The sequence below is a fragment of the Oncorhynchus keta genome, unplaced genomic scaffold (assembly GCF_023373465.1).
Source record: "Oncorhynchus keta strain PuntledgeMale-10-30-2019 unplaced genomic scaffold, Oket_V2 Un_contig_18977_pilon_pilon, whole genome shotgun sequence".
Classification (NCBI taxonomy): domain Eukaryota; kingdom Metazoa; phylum Chordata; class Actinopteri; order Salmoniformes; family Salmonidae; genus Oncorhynchus; species Oncorhynchus keta.
In genome coordinates, this window is record NW_026281216.1 from 1 (window position 1) to 20,225 (window position 20,225).

Sequence of the window (20,225 nt, forward strand, 5' to 3'; positions counted from 1 at the left end):
CCACCCACTTTGCATCCTGAACAATAGTGGTCTTCTGGACAATAGTGGTCTTCTGTACATCCTGGACAATAGTGAATAGTGGTCTTCTGTACATCCTGGACAATAGTGGACTTCTGTACATCCTGGGCAGTAGTGAATAGTGGACTTCTGTACATCCTGGACAATAGTGGACTTCTGTACATCCTGGACAATAGTGAATAGTGGTCTTCTGTACATCCTGGACAATAGTGGACTTCTGTACATCCTGGACAATAGTGAATTGTGGTCTTCTGTACATCCTGGACAGTAGTGAATAGTGGACTTCTGTACATCCTGGACAGTAGTGAATAGTGGACTTCTATACATCCTGAACAATAGTGGTCTTCTGTACATCCTGGACAATAGTGGTCTTCTGTACATCCTGGACAATAGTGGTCTTCTGTACATCCTGGACAATAGTGAATAGTGGACTTCTGTACATCCTGGACAATAGTGGACTTCTGTACATCCTGAGCAGTAGTGAATAGTGGACTTCTGTACATCCTGGACAATAGGGAATAGTGACTTCTATACATCCTGAACAATAGTGAATAGTGGTCTTCTGTACATCCTGGACAATAGTGGACTTCTGTACATCCTGGACAATAGTGGACTTCTGTACATCCTGGACAATAGTGTACATCCTGGGCAGTAGTGAATAGTGGACTTCTGTACATCCTGGACAATAGTGAATAGTGGTCATCTGTACATCCTGGGCAGTAGTGAATAGTGGACTTCTGTACAACCTGGACAATAGTGAATGGTGGATTTCTGTACATCCTGGACAATAGTGAATAGTGGACTTCTGTACATTCTGGGCAGTAGTGAATAGTGTACTTCTGTACATTCTGGGCAGACGTGAATAGTGAAGTGAATAATGGTATCAGCTTCAGTTCTTTATCTTCTCATTATCATCAGCCTGCTATCAGAGGGCACTTACTGACACACACACACACACACACACACACACACACACACACACACACACACACACACACACACACACACACACACACACACACACACACACACACACACACACACACACACACACACACACACACACACACACACACACGCATACACACTCACCATACACACATCCTGAACATCCTGAACACTATAGTGTCAGCAGCAGCCAGTAGAGAGAGTGATGGCCAGTGAAAGGGGATCCATCCACTCTACACCAGGCTCTGTGTGTGGAGGTATTGACCGGGGAGGACCTGAGATGTGTCCCCCAGAGAGATGCATCATTCTGGCCCTGGGCCATCCATCCCTGCCCTGGAGCCAACACGGCTCCATTACTGGCACCTACCGTCTGCCCTGCCTCCCCCTCTCTCTCCTTCATCACCCATCCTCCCCTCTCTCATCTCCTTCATCACTCCATCCTCCCCTCTCTCTCCTCCATCACTCCATCCTCCTCTCTCTCATCTCCTCCATCACTCCATCCTCCCTCTGTCTAACCCCTCCATCACTCCATCCTCCTCTCTCATCTCCTTCATCACTCCATCCTCCTCTCTCTCCTCCATCACTCCATCCTCCTCTCTCTCAACCCTCCATCACTCCATCCTCCGCTCTAACCCCTCCATCACTCCATCCTCCTCTCTCTCCCCTCCATCACTCCATCCTCCTCTCTCTAACCCCTCCATCACTCCATCCTTCCTCTCCTCCATCACTCCATCCTCCTCTCTCTCCCCTCCATCACTCCATCCTCCTCTCTAACCCCTCCATCACTCATCTTCATCTCCTCCATCACTCCATCCTCCTCTCTCTCATCTCCTTCATCACTCCATCCTCCTCTCTCTCCTCTCCATCTACTCCATCCCTCCATCCTCCTCTCTCTCCTCTACTCAATCACTCCATCCTCATCTTCATCTCCTCCATCACTCCATCCTCCTCTCTCTAACCCTCCATCACTCCATCCTCCGCTCTCCTAACCCTCCATCACTCATCCTCCTCTCCTCCATCACTCCATCCTCCTCTCTCTCATCTCCTCATCACTCCATCCTAACCCCTCTCCTCCATCTCCTCTCTCCTCCATCACTCCATCCTCCCTCCCTCCATCCTTCATCTCCTCATCCTCCTCCATCTCTCATCTCCTCCATCTCCATCCTCCTCTCTCTCATCTCCTCCATCACTCCATCCTCCTCTCTCCTCTCCTCCCTCCATCACCCATCCTCCTCTCTCTCCCCTCCATCACTCCATCCTCCTCTCTCTAACCCCTCCATCATCATCCTCCCCATCCCCTCTCCTCCATCACTCATCCTCCTCTCTCCTCCATCCATCCTCCTCCTCTCTCTCCCCTCCATCACCCCATCCTCCTCTCTCTCATCCCCTCCATCACTCCATCCTCCTCTCTCTCCCCTCCATCACTCATCCTCCTCTCTCCCCCTCCATCACCCATCCTCCTCTCTCTCCCCCTCCATCACTCACCCTCCTCTCCTCCATCACTCCATCCTCCTCTCTCTAACCCCTCCATCACTCATCCTCCTCTCCTCCATCACTCCATCTCCTCCTCTCTCCCCTCCATCACTCATCCTCCTCTCCTCCATCACTCCATCCTCCTCTCTCTCCCCCTCCATCACTCCAACCTCCTCTCTCTCCCCTCCATCACTCATCCTCCTCTCCTCCATCACTCCATCCTCCTCTCTCTAACCCTCCATCACTCATCCTCCTCTCCTCCATCACTCCATCCTCCCTCTCTCCCCTCCATCACTCCATCCTCCTCTCTCTCCCCTCCATCACTCCATCCTCCTCTCTCTAACCCCTCCATCACTCCATCCTCCTCTCTCTCCTCTCCATCACTCCATCCTCCTCTCTCTCTCATCTCCTCCATCACTCCATCCCTCCTCTCTCTCCCCTCCATCACTCCATCCTCCTCTCTCTCATCTCCTCCATCACTCCATCATCCTCTCTCTCATCTCCTCCATCACTCCATCCTCCTCTCTCTCCTCTCCTCCATCATCATCCTCCTCTCTAACCCCTCCATCACTCATCCTCCTCTCCTCCATCACTACATCCTCCTCTCTCTAACCCTCCATCACTCAATCCTCCTCTCTCTCCCCTCCATCACTCTATCCCTCTCTCTCTCTCTCCTCCTCCATCACTCCATCCTCCTCTCCTTCATCCTCCATCCTCCTCTCTCTAACCCCTCCATCACTCATCCTCCTCTCTCTCCCCATCCTCCCATCCTCATATTCTCTCCTCTCCTCCATCACTCCATCCCCCTCTTTCCCATCCTCCTCTCTCTCCTCTCCTCCATCACACATCCTCCCTCTCTCTCCTCTCTTCCTCCTCCTATCCTCTCTCTGACCCCTCCATCACTCCATCCTCCTCTCTCTAACCCCTCCATCACTCATCCTCCTCTCCTCCATCACTCCATCCTCCCTCTCACCCCCTCCATCACTCCATCCACACTCTCTCATCCCTCCATCACACCATCCTCCTCTCTCTCCCCTTCATCACTCCCCTTCATCACTTCATCACTGAGTGACAGACACACACACACACACACACACACGCATCTCTGTCACACACTGTCTGGAGTGACAGATACACACACACACACACACACACACACACACACACACACACACACACACACACACACACACACACACACACACACACACACACACACACACACACACACACACACACACACACACACACACACACACACACACACACACACACACACACACACACACACACACACACACACACGCATCTCTGTCACACACTGTCTGAGTGACACATGGACTATGTCAGACGTTTGTCATCCTACACAGCTCAAGGACAACAGGAAAGTGACCATAGTGTCTGTAGCAGCTACTGTTACACTGGGTTACAGCCTCAGCTACTGTTACACTAGGTTACAGCCTCAGCTACTGTTACACTAGGTTACAGCATCAGCTACTGTTACACTAGGTTACAGCATCAGCTACTGTTACACTAGGTTACAGCATCAGCTACTGTTACACTAGGTTACAGCCTCAGCTACTGTTACACTAGGTTACAGCCTCAGCTACTGTTACACTAGGTTACAGCCTCAGCTACTGTTACACTAGGTTACAGCATCAGCTACTGTTACACTAGGTTACAGCATCAGCTACTGTTACACTAGGTTACAGCATCAGCTACTGTTACACTAGGTTACAGCATCAGCTACTGTTACACTAGGTTACAGCATCAGCTACTGTTACACTAGGTTACAGCCTCAGCTACTGTTACACTAGGTTACAGCGTCACCTACTGTTACACTAGGTTACAGCATCAGCTACTGTTACACTAGGTTACAGCATCAGCTACTGTTACACTAGGTTACAGCATCAGCTACTGTTACACTAGGTTACAGCCTCAGCTACTGTTACACTAGGTTACAGCATCAGCTACTGTTACACTAGGTTACAGCGTCAGCTACTGTTACACTAGGTTACAGCATCAGCTACTGTTACACTAGGTTACAGCATCAGCTACTGTTACACCAGGTTACAGCATCAGCTACTGTTACACTAGGTTACAGCGTCAGCTACTGTTACACTAGGTTACAGCGTCAGCTACTGTTACACTAGGTTACAGCCTCAGCTACTGTTACACTAGGTTACAGCATCAGCTACTGTTACACTAGGTTACAGCCTCAGCTACTGTTACACTAGGTTACAGCATCAGCTACTGTTACACTAGGTTACAGCCTCAGCTACTGTTACACTAGGTTACAGCATCAGCTACTGTTACACTAGGTTACAGCGTCAGCTACTGTTACACTAGGTTACAGCATCAGCTACTGTTACACTAGGTTACAGCATCAGCTACTGTTACACTAGGTTACAGCATCAGCTACTGTTACACTAGGTTACAGCATCAGCTACTGTTACACTAGGTTACAGCGTCAGCTACTGTTACACTAGGTTACAGCATCAGCTACTGTTACACTAGGTTACAGCATCAGCTACTGTTACACTAGGTTACAGCATCAGCTACTGTTACACTAGGTTACAGCATCAGCTACTGTTACACTAGGTTACAGCGTCAGCTACTGTTACACTAGGTTACAGCATCAGCTACTGTTACACTAGGTTACAGCATCAGCTACTGTTACACTAGGTTACAGCATCAGCTACTGTTACACTAGGTTACAGCATCAGCTACTGTTACACTAGGTTACAGCATCAGCTACTGTTACACTAGGTTACAGCATCAGCTACTGTTACACTAGGTTACAGCATCAGCTACTGTTACACTAGGTTACAGCATCAGCTACTGTGGGGCTACACTAGGTTACAGCATCAGCTACTGTTACACTAGGTTACAGCCTACATCAGCTACTGTTACACTAGGTTACAGCATCAGCTACTGTTACACTAGGTTACAGCATCAGCTACTGTTACACTAGGTTACAGCATCAGCTACTGTTACCTAGGTTACAGCATTACTGTTCACTAGGTTACAGCATCAGCTACTGTTACACTAGGTTACAGCATCAGCTACTGCTACAGCAGAACATTAAGCCCTTCAGGTTGTGTTACTAGGCCTGATTCAGTAAAACTCTTCTGGTGTTGATGAGACGTGTCCTGCCAACTGGGGCTTCAGTTGTGTTATGGCCTAAGTCGGCACGGTTACAGCCTACATCAGTGATGTGACTGTGTGTCCCCTCCTCAGACGAGACGTGTCCTGCCAACGTATGGGACTCTAAGAACCGTGGGGTGAACGGCACCCAGAGAGGACAGATCGTCTGGAGGCTGGAGCCTGGACCTTACTTCATGGAGCGTGAGTATAGTGTGTGTGTGTGTGTGTGTGTGTTAATGTTTATGAAGGACTGTTTGTGTGTTCAGGATGATTAGAACAGGATAGAACAATAGAACTCTTTCTGTGTGTGTGTTCAGGATGATTAGAACAATAGAACTCTTCTGTGTGTGTGTTCAGGATGATTAGAACAATAGAACTCTTCTGTGTGTGTGTGTTCAGGATGATTAGAACAATAGAACTCTTCTGTGTGTGTGTTCAGGATGATTAGAACAATAGAACTCTTCTGTGTGTGTGTTCAGGATGATTAGAACAATAGAACTCTTCTGTGTGTGTGTTCAGGATGATTAGAACAATAGAACTCTTCTGTGTGTGTGTTCAGGATGATTAGAACAATAGAACTCTTCTGTGTGTGTGTTCAGGATGATTAGAACAATAGAACTGTTCTGTGTGTGTGTTCCTTCCTCAGCTGAGACTAAGATCTGCTTTAAGTACTATCATGGAGTGAGTGGAGGCCTGAGAGCAACAACCCCCTGCATCACCGTCAACAACCCAGGACTTCCTGTGAGTTCTGTGTGTCTGTCTGTTTATGTTTATGAAGGAGTGCTTATGGACCAAGTAACTGTATGCCAGATGGTGTAGCTGCATCTTAGGCAAGCTTATCTGGTTGTTTAGAGAGAGGTGTGTGTGTGTGTGTGTGTGTGTGTGTGTGTGTGTGTGTGTGTGTGTGTGTGTGTGTGTGTGTGTGTGTGTGCTTAGATATCAGCTGTGTGTGTGTTGGACTATATTAGATATAAATCTGAATATGTCAGTTGGACTATATTAGTATTAATCTGAATATGTCAGTTGACTGTATTAGATATCAATCTGAATATGTCTGTTGGACTATATTAGATATCAATCTGAATATGTCTGTTGGACTATATTAGATATTAATCTGAATATGTCAGTTGGACTATATTAGATATCAATCTGAATATGGCTGTTGGACTATATTAGATATCAATCTGAATATGTCAGTTGGACTATATTAGATATCAATCTGAATATGTCTGTTGACTATATTAGATATCAATCTGAATATGGCAGTTGGACTATATTAGATATCAATCTGAATATGTCTGTTGGACTATATTAGATATCAATCTGAATATGTCTGTTGGACTATATTAGATATCAATCTGAATATGTCAGTTGGACTATATTAGATATCAATCTGAATATGTCTGTTGGACTATATTAGATATCAATCTGAATATGTCTGTTGGACTATATTAGATATCAATCTGAATATGTCAGTTGGACTATTTTAGATATCAATCTGAATATGTCTGTTGGACTATATTAGATATCAAGCTGAATATGTCAGTTGGACTATATTATATCTATCTCATCCTCCATCTCTTTTTCTCTCTCCCTCCCTCCCTCCCCCCCTCACTCTCTCCACCCATCTATCCCCGCCCCTCTCTCTCGCTCTCTCTAACCCCTCTCTCTCCCTCCACCGTACCTCCCCCTTCCTCTCTCTCCCTCCACCATACCCCCTCCCTCTCTCTCCCTCCTCCACCGTACCCCCCACTCCCTCTCTCTCCCTCCACCGTACCTCCCCCCTCCCTCTCTCTCCCTCCCTCTCTCTCCCTCCACCGTACCTCCCCCTCCCTCTCTCCCTCCACCGTACCTCCCCCTCCCTCTCTCTCCCTCCACCGTACCTCCCCCCCTCCCTCTCTCCCTCCGCCCCTCAATTCAATGTAAGGGGTTTTATTGTTATGGGAAACGTATGTTTACATTGCCAAAGCAAGTTACATAGATAATAAACAAAAGTGAATTAACAATATAAATTAACAAAAGAATAGACATTTGAAATGTCATATTATGTCTATATACAGTGTTGTGATGATGTGCAAATAGTACAGAAGGGAAAATAAATAAACATAAATATAGGTTGTATTTACAATGGTGTTTTTCTCTCTCTCCACCCCCTCCATCTCTCCACTCCTCTCTCCCCTCCCTCCTCTCTTTCTCCTCTACCCCCTCTCCCTCCATTCCACCATCCCTCCCCCTCTCTCTCTCTCCCTCCCTCCAAACCTCCCCCTCTCCCTCCCTCCAAACCTCCCCCTCTCCTTCTCCCCCCTTCCCTCCATCCCTATCACTTCCTGAGTTCACTAATACCAGCTGGCACAAATTAATTTGATATGAAATTCAGAGCGTTAATCTTCCAATCGGAGGGAGCGTCTGGCAGGCAGCCATGTTGGTTTTATGACAGGATCTGACAGATTACCAGACGTCCAGTCCACTTGATCTCTCTCTCTCTCTGACCCTCCTATATACAGTATCACTCTCCAAAATATCTGTGTTATACTGTGCTGTACTGCTCAGTGTTGAACTGGATATTGATATATCTCAGTGTTACACTGTGCTGTACTGCTCAGTGTTGAACTGATATTGATATATCTCAGTGTTACACTGTGCTGTACTGCTCAGTGTTGAACTGGATATTGATATATCTCAGTGTTACACTGTGCTGTACTGCTCTGTGTTGAACTGGATATTGATATATCTCAGTGTTACACTGTGCTGTACTGCTCAGTGTTGAACTGGATATTGATATATCTCAGTGTTGAACTGGATATTGATTTATCTCAGTGTTACACTGTGCTGTACTGCTCTGTGTTGAACTGGATATTGATATATCTCAGTGTTGAACTGGATATTGATATATCTCAGTGTTGAACTGGATATTGATCTATCTCAGTGTTGAACTGGATATGGATATATCTCAGTGTTACACTGTGCAGTGCTGCTCTGTGTGGAACTGGATATTGATATATCTCAGTGTTGAACTGGATATTGATATATCTCAGTGTTGAACTGGATATTGATATATCTCAGTGTTGAACTGGATATTGATATATCTCAGTGTTACACTGTGCTGTACTGCTCTGTGTTGAACTGGATATTGATATATCTCAGTGTTGAACTGGATATTGATATATCTCAGTGTTACACTGTGCTGTACTGCTCTGTGTTGAACTGGATATTGATATATCTCAGTGTTTCACTGTGCTGTACTGCTCTGTGTTGAACTGGATATTGATATATCTCAGTGTTACACTGTGCTGTACTGCTCTGTGTTGAACTGGATATTGATATATCTCAGTGTTTCACTGTGCTGTACTGCTCTGTGTTGAACTGGATATTGATATATCTTGGTGTTAAACTGGATATTGATTTATCTCAGTGTTACACTGTGCTGTACTGCTCTGTGTTGAACTGGATATTGATATATCTCAGTGTTTCACTGTGCTGTACTGCTCTGTGTTGAACTGGATATTGATATATCTTGGTGTTAAACTGGATATTGATATATCTCAGTGTTTCACTGTGCTGTACTGCTCTGTGTTGAACTGGATATTGATATATCTTGGTGTTGAACTGGATATTGATTTATCTCAGTGTTACACTGTGCTGTACTGCTCTGTGTTGAACTGGATATTGATATATCTCAGTGTTACACTGTGCTGTACTGCTCTGTGTTGAACTGGATATTGATATATCTCAGTGTTACACTGTGCTGTACTGCTCTGTGTTGAACTGGATATTGATATATTTCAGTGTTACACTGTGCTGTACTGCTCTGTGTGGAACTGGATATTGATATATCTCAGTCTTACACTGTGCTGTACTGCTCAGTGTTGAACTGGATATTGATATATCTCAGTGTTACACTGTGCTGTACTGCTCTGTGTTGAACTGGATATTGATATATCTCAGTGTTGAACTGGATATTGATATATCTCAGTGTTACACTGTGCTGTACTGCTCTGTGTTGAACTGGATATTGATATATCTCAGTGTTGAACTGGATATTGATATATCTCAGTGTTACACTGTGCTGTACTGCTCTGTGTTGAACTGGATATTGATATATCTCAGTGTTGAACTGGATATTGATATATCTCAGTGTTGAACTAGATATTGATATATCTCAGTGTTAAACTGTGCTGTACTGCTCTGTGTTGAACTGGATATTGATATATCTCAGTGTTACACTGTGCTGTACTGCTCAGTGTTGAACTAGATATTGATATATCTCAGTGTTACACTGTGCTGTACTGCTCTGTGTTGAACTGGATATTGATATATCTCAGTGCTGAACTGGATATTGATATATCTCAGTGTTACACTGTGCTGTACTGCTCTGTGTGGAACTAGATATTGATATATCTCAGTGTTACACTGTGCTGTACTGCTCTGTGTTGAACTGGATATTGATATATCTCAGTGTTGAACTGGATATTGATATATCTCAGTGTTACACTGTGCTGTACTGCTCTGTGTTGAACTGGATATTGATATATCTCAGTGTTGAACTGGATATTGATATATCTCAGTGTTACACTGTGCTGTACTGCTCTGTGTTGAACTGGATATTGATATATCTCAGTGTTACACTGTGCTGTACTGCTCTGTGTTGAACTGGATATTGATATATCTCAGTGTTGAACTGGATATTGATCTATCTCAGTGTTGAACTGGATATTGATATATCTCAGTGTTACACTGTGCTGGACTGCTCAGTGTTGAACTGGATATTGATATATCTCAGTGTTACACTGTGTTGTACTGCTCTGTGTGGAACTGTATATTAATATATCTCAGTGTTAAACTGGATATTGATATATCTCAGTGTTACACTGTGCTGTACTGCTCTGTGTTGAACTGGATATTGATATATCTCAGTGTTGAACTGGATATTGATATATATCAGTGTTGCACTGGATATTGATATATCTCAGTGTTACACTGTGCTGGACTGCTCAGTGTTGAACTGGATATTGATATATATCAGTGTTGCACTGGATATTGATATATCTCAGTGTTACACTGTGCTGTACTGCTCTGTGTTGAACTGGATATTGATATATCTCAGTGTTACACTGTGCTGGACTGCTCAGTGTTGAACTGGATATTGATATATCTCAGTGTTACACTGTGCTGTACTGCTCTGTGTTGAACTGGATATTGATATATCTCAGTGTTGAACTGGATATTGATCTATCTCAGTGTTGAACTGGATATTGATATATCTCAGTGTTGAACTGGATATTGATCTATCTCAGTGTTGAACTGGATATTGATATATCTCAGTGTTGAACTGGATATTGATATATCTCAGTGTTACACTGTGCTGTGCTGCTATGTGTTGAACTAGATATTGATATATCTCAGTGTTGAACTGGATATTGATTTATCTCAGTGTTACACTGTGCTGTACTGCTCTGTGTTGAACTGGATATTGATATATCTCAGTGTTGAACTGGATATTGATCTATCTCAGTGTTGAACTGGATATTGATATATCTCAGTGTTACACTGTGCTGTACTGCTCTGTGTTGAACTGGATATTGATATATCTCAGTGTTGAACTGGATATTGATTTATCTCAGTGTTACACTGTGCTGTACTGCTCTGTGTTGAACTGGATATTGATATATCTCAGTGTTGAACTGGATATTGATTTATCTCAGTGTTACACTGTGCTGTACTGCTCAGTGTTGAACTGATATTGATATATCTCAGTGTTGAACTGGATATTGATTTATCTCAGTGTTACACTGTGCTGTACTGCTCTGTGTTGAACTGGATATTGATATATCTCAGTGTTGAACTGGATATTGATCTATCTCAGTGTTGAACTGGATATTGATTTATCTCAGTGTTACACTGTGCTGTACTGCTCTGTGTTGAACTGGATATTGATATATCTCAGTGTTACACTGTGCTGTGCTGCTATGTGTTGAACTAGATATTGATATATCTCAGTGTTGAACTGGATATTGATTTATCTCAGTGTTACACTGTGCTGTACTGCTCTGTGTTGAACTGGATATTGATATATCTCAGTGTTGAACTGGATATTGATCTATCTCAGTGTTGAACTGGATATTGATATATCTCAGTGTTACACTGTGCTGTACTGCTCTGTGTTGAACTGGATATTGATATATCTCAGTGTTACACTGTGCTGTACTGCTCAGTGTTGAACTGGATATTGATATATCTCAGTGTTGAACTGGATATTGATTTATCTCAGTGTTACACTGTGCTGTACTGCTCTGTGTTGAACTGGATATTGATATATCTCAGTGTTGAACTGATATTGATCTATCATTGATATTGATATATCTCAGTGTTACACTGTGCTGTACTGCTCTGTGTTGAACTGGATATTGATATATCTCAGTGTTTCACTGTGCTGTACTGCTCTGTGTTGAACTGGATATTGATATATCTCAGTGTTACACTGTGCTGTACTGCTCTGTGTTGAACTGGATATTGATATATCTCAGTGTTTCACTGTGCTGTACTGCTCTGTGTTGAACTGGATATTGATATATCTTGGTGTTAAACTGATATTGATTTATCTCAGTGTTACACTGTGCTGTACTGCTCTGTGTTGAACTGGATATTGATATATCTCAGTGTTTCACTGTGCTGTACTGCTCTGTGTTGAACTGGATATTGATATATCTTGGTGTTAAACTGGATATTGATATATCTCAGTGTTTCACTGTGCTGTACTGCTCTGTGTTGAACTGGATATTGATATATCTTGGTGTTGAACTGGATATTGATTTATCTCAGTGTTACACTGTGCTGTACTGCTCTGTGTTGAACTGGATATTGATATATCTCAGTGTTACACTGTGCTGTACTGCTCTGTGTTGAACTGGATATTGATATATCTCAGTGTTACACTGTGCTGTACTGCTCTGTGTTGAACTGGATATTGATATATTTCAGTGTTACACTGTGCTGTACTGCTCTGTGTGGAACTGGATATTGATATATCTCAGTCTTACACTGTGCTGTACTGCTCAGTGTTGAACTGGATATTGATATATCTCAGTGTTACACTGTGCTGTACTGCTCTGTGTTGAACTGGATATTGATATATCTCAGTGTTGAACTGGATATTGATATATCTCAGTGTTACACTGTGCTGTACTGCTCTGTGTTGAACTGGATATTGATATATCTCAGTGTTGAACTGATATTGATATATCTCAGTGTTACACTGTGCTGTACTGCTCTGTGTTGAACTGGATATTGATATATCTCAGTGTTGAACTGGATATTGATATATCTCAGTGTTGAACTAGATATTGATATATCTCAGTGTTAAACTGTGCTGTACTGCTCTGTGTTGAACTGGATATTGATATATCTCGTGTTACACTGTGCTGTACTGCTCAGTGTTGAACTAGATATTGATATATCTCAGTGTTACACTGTGCTGTACTGCTCTGTGTTGAACTGGATATTGATATATCTCAGTGCTGAACTGATATTGATATATCTCAGTGTTACACTGTGCTGTACTGCTCTGTGTGGAACTAGATATTGATATATCTCAGTGTTACACTGTGCTGTACTGCTCTGTGTTGAACTGGATATTGATATATCTCAGTGTTGAACTGGATATTGATATATCTCAGTGTTACACTGTGCTGTACTGCTCTGTGTTGAACTGGATATTGATATATCTCAGTGTTGAACTGGATATTGATATATCTCAGTGTTACACTGTGCTGTACTGCTCTGTGTTGAACTGGATATTGATATATCTCAGTGTTACACTGTGCTGTACTGCTCTGTGTTGAACTGGATATTGATATATCTCAGTGTTGAACTGGATATTGATCTATCTCAGTGTTGAACTGGATATTGATATATCTCAGTGTTACACTGTGCTGGACTGCTCAGTGTTGAACTGGATATTGATATATCTCAGTGTTACACTGTGTTGTACTGCTCTGTGTGGAACTGTATATTAATATATCTCAGTGTTAAACTGGATATTGATATATCTCAGTGTTACACTGTGCTGTACTGCTCTGTGTTGAACTGGATATTGATATATCTCAGTGTTGAACTGGATATTGATATATATCAGTGTTGCACTGGATATTGATATATCTCAGTGTTACACTGTGCTGGACTGCTCAGTGTTGAACTGGATATTGATATATATCAGTGTTGCACTGGATATTGATATATCTCAGTGTTACACTGTGCTGTACTGCTCTGTGTTGAACTGGATATTGATATATCTCAGTGTTACACTGTGCTGGACTGCTCAGTGTTGAACTGGATATTGATATATCTCAGTGTTACACTGTGCTGTACTGCTCTGTGTTGAACTGGATATTGATATATCTCAGTGTTGAACTGGATATTGATCTATCTCAGTGTTGAACTGGATATTGATATATCTCAGTGTTGAACTGGATATTGATCTATCTCAGTGTTGAACTGGATATTGATATATCTCAGTGTTGAACTGGATATTGATATATCTCAGTGTTACACTGTGCTGTGCTGCTATGTGTTGAACTAGATATTGATATATCTCAGTGTTGAACTGGATATTGATTTATCTCAGTGTTACACTGTGCTGTACTGCTCTGTGTTGAACTGGATATTGATATATCTCAGTGTTGAACTGATATTGATCTATCTCAGTGTTGAACTGGATATTGATATATCTCAGTGTTACACTGTGCTGTACTGCTCTGTGTTGAACTGGATATTGATATATCTCAGTGTTGAACTGGATATTGATTTATCTCAGTGTTACACTGTGCTGTACTGCTCTGTGTTGAACTGGATATTGATATATCTCAGTGTTGAACTGGATATTGATTTATCTCAGTGTTACACTGTGCTGTACTGCTCAGTGTTGAACTGGATATTGATATATCTCAGTGTTGAACTGGATATTGATTTATCTCAGTGTTACACTGTGCTGTACTGCTCTGTGTTGAACTGGATATTGATATATCTCAGTGTTGAACTGGATATTGATCTATCTCAGTGTTGAACTGGATATTGATTTATCTCAGTGTTACACTGTGCTGTACTGCTCTGTGTTGAACTGGATATTGATATATCTCAGTGTTACACTGTGCTGTGCTGCTATGTGTTGAACTAGATATTGATATATCTCAGTGTTGAACTGGATATTGATTTATCTCAGTGTTACACTGTGCTGTACTGCTCTGTGTTGAACTGGATATTGATATATCTCAGTGTTGAACTGGATATTGATCTATCTCAGTGTTGAACTGGATATTGATATATCTCAGTGTTACACTGTGCTGTACTGCTCTGTGTTGAACTGGATATTGATATATCTCAGTGTTACACTGTGCTGTACTGCTCAGTGTTGAACTGGATATTGATATATCTCAGTGTTGAACTGGATATTGATTTATCTCAGTGTTACACTGTGCTGTACTGCTCTGTGTTGAACTGGATATTGATATATCTCAGTGTTGAACTGGATATTGATCTATCTCAGTGTTGAACTGGATATTGATATATCTCAGTGTTACACTGTGCTGTACTGCTCTGTGTTGAACTGGATATTGATATATCTCAGTGTTGAACTGGATATTGATCTATCTCAGTGTTGAACTGGATATTGATATATCTCAGTGTTACACTGTGCTGTGCTGCTCTGTGTTGAACTGGATATTGATATATCTCAGTGTTACACTGTGCTGGACTGCTCAGTGTTGAACTGGATATTGATATATCTCAGTGTTACACTGTGCTGGACTGCTCAGTGTTGTACTGGATATTGATACATCTCATTGTTGAACTAGATATTGATATATCTCAGTGTTGAACTGGATATTGATATATCTCAGTGTTACACTGTGCTGTACTGCTCTGTGTTGAACTGGATATTGATATATCTCAGTGTTACACTGTGCTGTACTGCTCTGTGTTGAACTAGATATTGATATATCTCAGTGTTACACTGTGCTGTACTGCTCTGTGTTGAACTAGATATTGATATATCTCAGTGTTACACTGTGCTGTACTGCTCTGTGTTGAACTGGATATTGATATATCTCAGTGTTACACTGTGCTGGACTGCTCAGTGTTGAACTAGATATTGATATATCTCAGTGTTACACTGTGCTGTACTGCTCTGTGTTGAACTGGATATTGATATATCTCAGTGTTACACTGTGCTGTACTGCTCTGTGTCTTGAACTGGATATTGATTTATCTCAGTGTTACACTGTGCTGTACTGCTCTGTGTTGAACTATTGATATTGATATATCTCATTGTGTTACACTGTGCTGTACTGCTCTGTGTTGAACTGGATATTGATATATCTCAGTGTTACACTGTGCTGTACTGCTCTGTGTGGAACTGGATATTGATTTATCTCAGTGTTACACTGTGCTGTACTGCTCAGTCTTGAACTGGATATTGATTTATCTCAGTGTTACACTGTGCTGTACTGCTCTGTGTGGAACTGGATATTGATATATCTCAGTGTTACACTGTGCTGTACTGCTCTGTGTGGAACTGGATATTGATATATCTCAGTGTTGAACTGGATATTGATATATCTCAGTGTTACACTGTGCTGTACTGCTCAGTGTTGAACTGGATATTGATCTATCTCAGTGTTGAACTGGATATTGATATATCTCAGTGTTACACTGTGCTGGACTGCTCAGTGTTGAACTGGATATTGATATATCTCAGTGTTACACTGTGCTGTACTGCTCTGTGTGGAACTGTATATTAATATATCTCAGTGTTAAACTGGATATTGATATATCTCAGTGTTACACTGTGCTGTGCTGCTCTGTGTTGAACTGGATATTGATATATCTCAGTGTTACACTGTGCTGACTGCTCAGTGTTGAACTGGATATTGATATATCTCAGTGTTACACTGTGCTGTACTGCTCTGTGTTGATCTGGATATTGATATATATCTCAGTGTTACACTGTGCTGTACTGCTCTGTTGTGGAACTGGATATTGATATATCTCAGTGTTGAACTGGATATTGATATATCTCAGTGTTGAACTGCTGATATTGATCTATCTCAGTGTTGAACTGGATATTGATATATCTCAGTGTTACACTGTGCTGTACTGCTCAGTGTTGAACTGGATATTGATATATCTCAGTGTTACACTGTGCTGTACTGCTCTGTGTGGAACTGGATATTAATATATCTCAGTGTTAAACTGGATATTGATATATCTCAGTGTTACACTGTGCTGACTGCTCAGTGTTGAACTGGATATTGATATATCTCAGTGTTACACTGTGCTGTGCTGCTCTGTGTTGAACTGGATATTGATATATCTCAGTGTTACACTGTGCTGGACTGCTCAGTGTTGAACTGGATATTGATATATCTCAGTGTTACACTGTGCTGTACTGCTCTGTGTTGAACTGGATATTGATATATCTCAGTGTTACACTGTGCTGTGCTGCTCTGTGTTGAACTAGATATTGATATATCTCAGTGTTACACTGTGCTGTACTGCTCTGTGTTGAACTGGATATTGATATATCTCAGTGTTACACTGGATATTGATTTATCTCAGTGTAAGACTGTGCTGTACTGCTCTGTGTTGAACTGGATATTGATATATCTCAGTGTTACACTGTGCTGTACTGCTCTGTGTTGAACTGGATATTGATATATCTCAGTGTTGAACTGGATATTGATTTATCTCAGTGTTACACTGTGCTGTACTGCTCTGTGTTTAACTGGATATTGATATATCTCAGTGTTGAACTGGATATTGATATATCTCAGTGTTACACTGTGCTGGACTGCTCTGTGTTGAACTGGATATTGATATATCTCAGTGTTACACTGGATATTGATTTATCTCAGTGTAAGACTGTGCTGTACTGCTCTGTGTTGAACTGGATATTGATATATATCAGTGTTGAACTGGATATTGATATATCTCAGTGTTACACTGTGCTGTACTGCTCTGTGTTGAACTGGATGTTGATATATCTCAGTGTTACACTGTGCTGTACTGCTCTGTGTTGAACTGGATATTGATATATCTCAGTGTTACACTGTGCTGTACTGCTCTGTGTTGAACTGGATATTGATATATCTCAGTGTTAAACTGGATATTGATCTATCTCAGTGTTGAACTGGATATTGATTTATCTCAGTGTTACACTGTGCTGTACTGCTCTGTGTTGAACTGGATATTGATATATCTCAGTGTTGAACTGGATATTGATATATCTCAGTGTTGAACTGGATATTGATTTATCTCAGTGTTACACTGTGCTGTACTGCTCTGTGTTGAACTGGATATTGATATATCTCAGTGTTGAACTGGATATTGATATATCTCAGTGTTACACTGTGCTGTACTGCTCTGTGTTGATGGTATATTTTCCAGTCTTGTTGGCCCTCAACCATAAGTCTCATGTCTGTGGTCCTATACTAACATCTCTCAATGGTTGAGTTCCCGTCACAGCTCATCTCCCATTGGTTGTTTCCTTGCCAGGTTAGAGCCGAGGGTCAAGCTGAGGGCCAATCAGTGACAGAGAACTGTCGGAAACTCGTCAGCTTCACTTTATCAGGTCAGTTATTGTTGATTGGTAGCTTGTCTCAATCTACACTGGTCTGGTGTGATCTGCACTGCCTCCCTGTGGTTGAGATGTGTTACTGCACTTGACCTCCTGTCAGGCACTCCTGGACCAGAGTTGCCTACCGACCCCTGGTATACAGCCACTCCTGGACCAGATTTGTCTACTGACCCCTGGTATACAGCCACTCCTAGACCAGAGTTGTCTACCGACCCCTGGTATACAGCCACTCCTGGGCCAGAGTTGTCTACCGACACCTGGTATACAGCTACTCCTACCGACCCCTGGTATACAGCCACTCCTGGGCCAGAGTTGTCTACCGACCCCTGGTATACAACCACTCCTACCGACCCCTGGTATACAGCCACTCCTAGACCAGAGTTGTCTACCGACCCCTGGTATACAGCCACTCCTGGGCCAGAGTTGTCTACCGACCCCTGGTATACAGCCACTCCTGGGCCAGAGTTGTCTACCGACCCCTGGTATACAGCCACTCCTAGACCAGAGTTGTCTACCGACCCCTGGTATAGAGCCACTCCTAGACCAGAGTTGTCTACCGACCCCTGGTATACAGCCACTCCTAGACCAGAGTTGTCTACCGACCCCTGGTATACAGCCACTCCTGGGCCAGAGTTGTCTACCGACCCCTGGTATACAGCCACTCCTAGACCAGAGTTGTCTACCGACCCCTGGTATACAGCCACTCCTAGACCAGAGTTGTCTACCGACCCCTGGTATACAGCTACTCCTGGGCCAGAGTTGTCTACCGACCCCTGGTATACAGCTACTCCTAGACCAGAGTTGTCTACCGACCCCTGGTATACAGCTACTCCTGGGCCGGAGTTGTCTACCGACCCCTGGTATACAGCCACTCCTACTGACCCCTGGTATACAGCCACTCCTAGACCAGAGTTGTCTACCGACCCCTGGTATACAGCCACTCCTGGGCCAGAGTTGTCTACCGACACCTGGTATACAGCCACTCCTACCGACCCCTGGTATACAGCCACTCCTGGGCCAGAGTTGTCTAGCGACCCCTGGTATACAGCCACTCCTGGGCCAGAGTTGTCTACCGACCCCTGGTATACAGCCACTCCTGGGCCAGAGTTGTCTACCGACCCCTGGTATACAGCCACTCCTGGGCCAGAGTTGTCTAGCGACCCCTGGTATACAGCCACTCCTGGGCCAGAGTTGTCTACCGACCCCTGGTATACAGCCACTCCTGGGCCAGAGTTGTCTACTGACCCCTGGTCTCTCTGTAGAGATCCTAATGTGTTTAAAATAAATGTATTATTTCATTATTCTGTGTGTGTGTGTGTGTGTGTGTGTGTGTGGTATAACTCCACAGCTCTAATATGTGTATCTGTGTAGACACTCATGAACTTTATATATTTCCAGTATATTTCCAGGATACATGGTATGTGTCTTTTCTATAGATATCCGTGCGTTGGGTCTGAAGAAGGGGATGTTCTTTAACCCTGACCCCTACCTGAAGATGTCCATCCACCCTGGGAAGAGGAGTGGCTTCCCACCTTCACACACCACGGACAGGAGCGCCGCTCCGCCATCATATCTAACACCACCAACCCTGTTTGGCCTGGAGAGGTGATATACACACACACACACACACACACACACACGCACACGCACACGCACACGCACACACACACACACACATCCAGGCACAACACTGGAGCGCGGAGCACACACACACACACACACACACACACACACACACACACACACACACACACACACACACACACACACACACACACACACACACACACACACACATCCAGGCACAAACGCTAGAGCGCAAACACACATCCAGGCACAAACGCTAGAGCGCAAACACACACACACACACACCCACACACACACACGCACACACATCCAGGCACAAACGCTAGAGCGCAAACACACACACATACACACACACACACACACACACACACACACACACACACACACACACACACACACACACACACACACACACACTGTAAAATAA

The 20,225-nt window shown here is 43.2% G+C and overlaps 1 protein-coding gene and 1 long non-coding RNA gene across 4 annotated transcripts; both read left to right on the forward strand.

Moving 5' to 3' along the window:
- Positions 1-4,413: 4,413 nt before the first annotated feature.
- Positions 4,414-5,068, forward strand: LOC127920326 (uncharacterized). 3 transcript variants are annotated; one of them, XR_008105912.1, is made up of 3 exons: positions 4,414-4,452; positions 4,537-4,592; positions 5,013-5,068. It is a non-coding gene; the product is annotated as an uncharacterized LOC127920326 (long non-coding RNA). The 3 variants fall into 3 exon arrangements; XR_008105911.1 differs by lacking the exon at positions 5,013-5,068 and adding an exon at positions 4,873-4,928; XR_008105910.1 differs by lacking the exon at positions 5,013-5,068 and adding an exon at positions 4,733-4,788.
- A 511-nt stretch (positions 5,069-5,579) lies between these two features.
- LOC127920327 (E3 ubiquitin-protein ligase HECW2-like) lies at positions 5,580-19,816 on the forward strand (the record flags this gene model as incomplete). The annotated part of the gene is made up of 5 exons (XM_052504245.1): positions 5,580-5,586; positions 5,680-5,787; positions 6,233-6,327; positions 18,130-18,205; positions 19,648-19,816. Coding segments are annotated over exons 1-5 (455 nt in total), but the record flags the coding sequence as incomplete, so codon positions are not given.
- Positions 19,817-20,225: the final 409 nt, after the last annotated feature.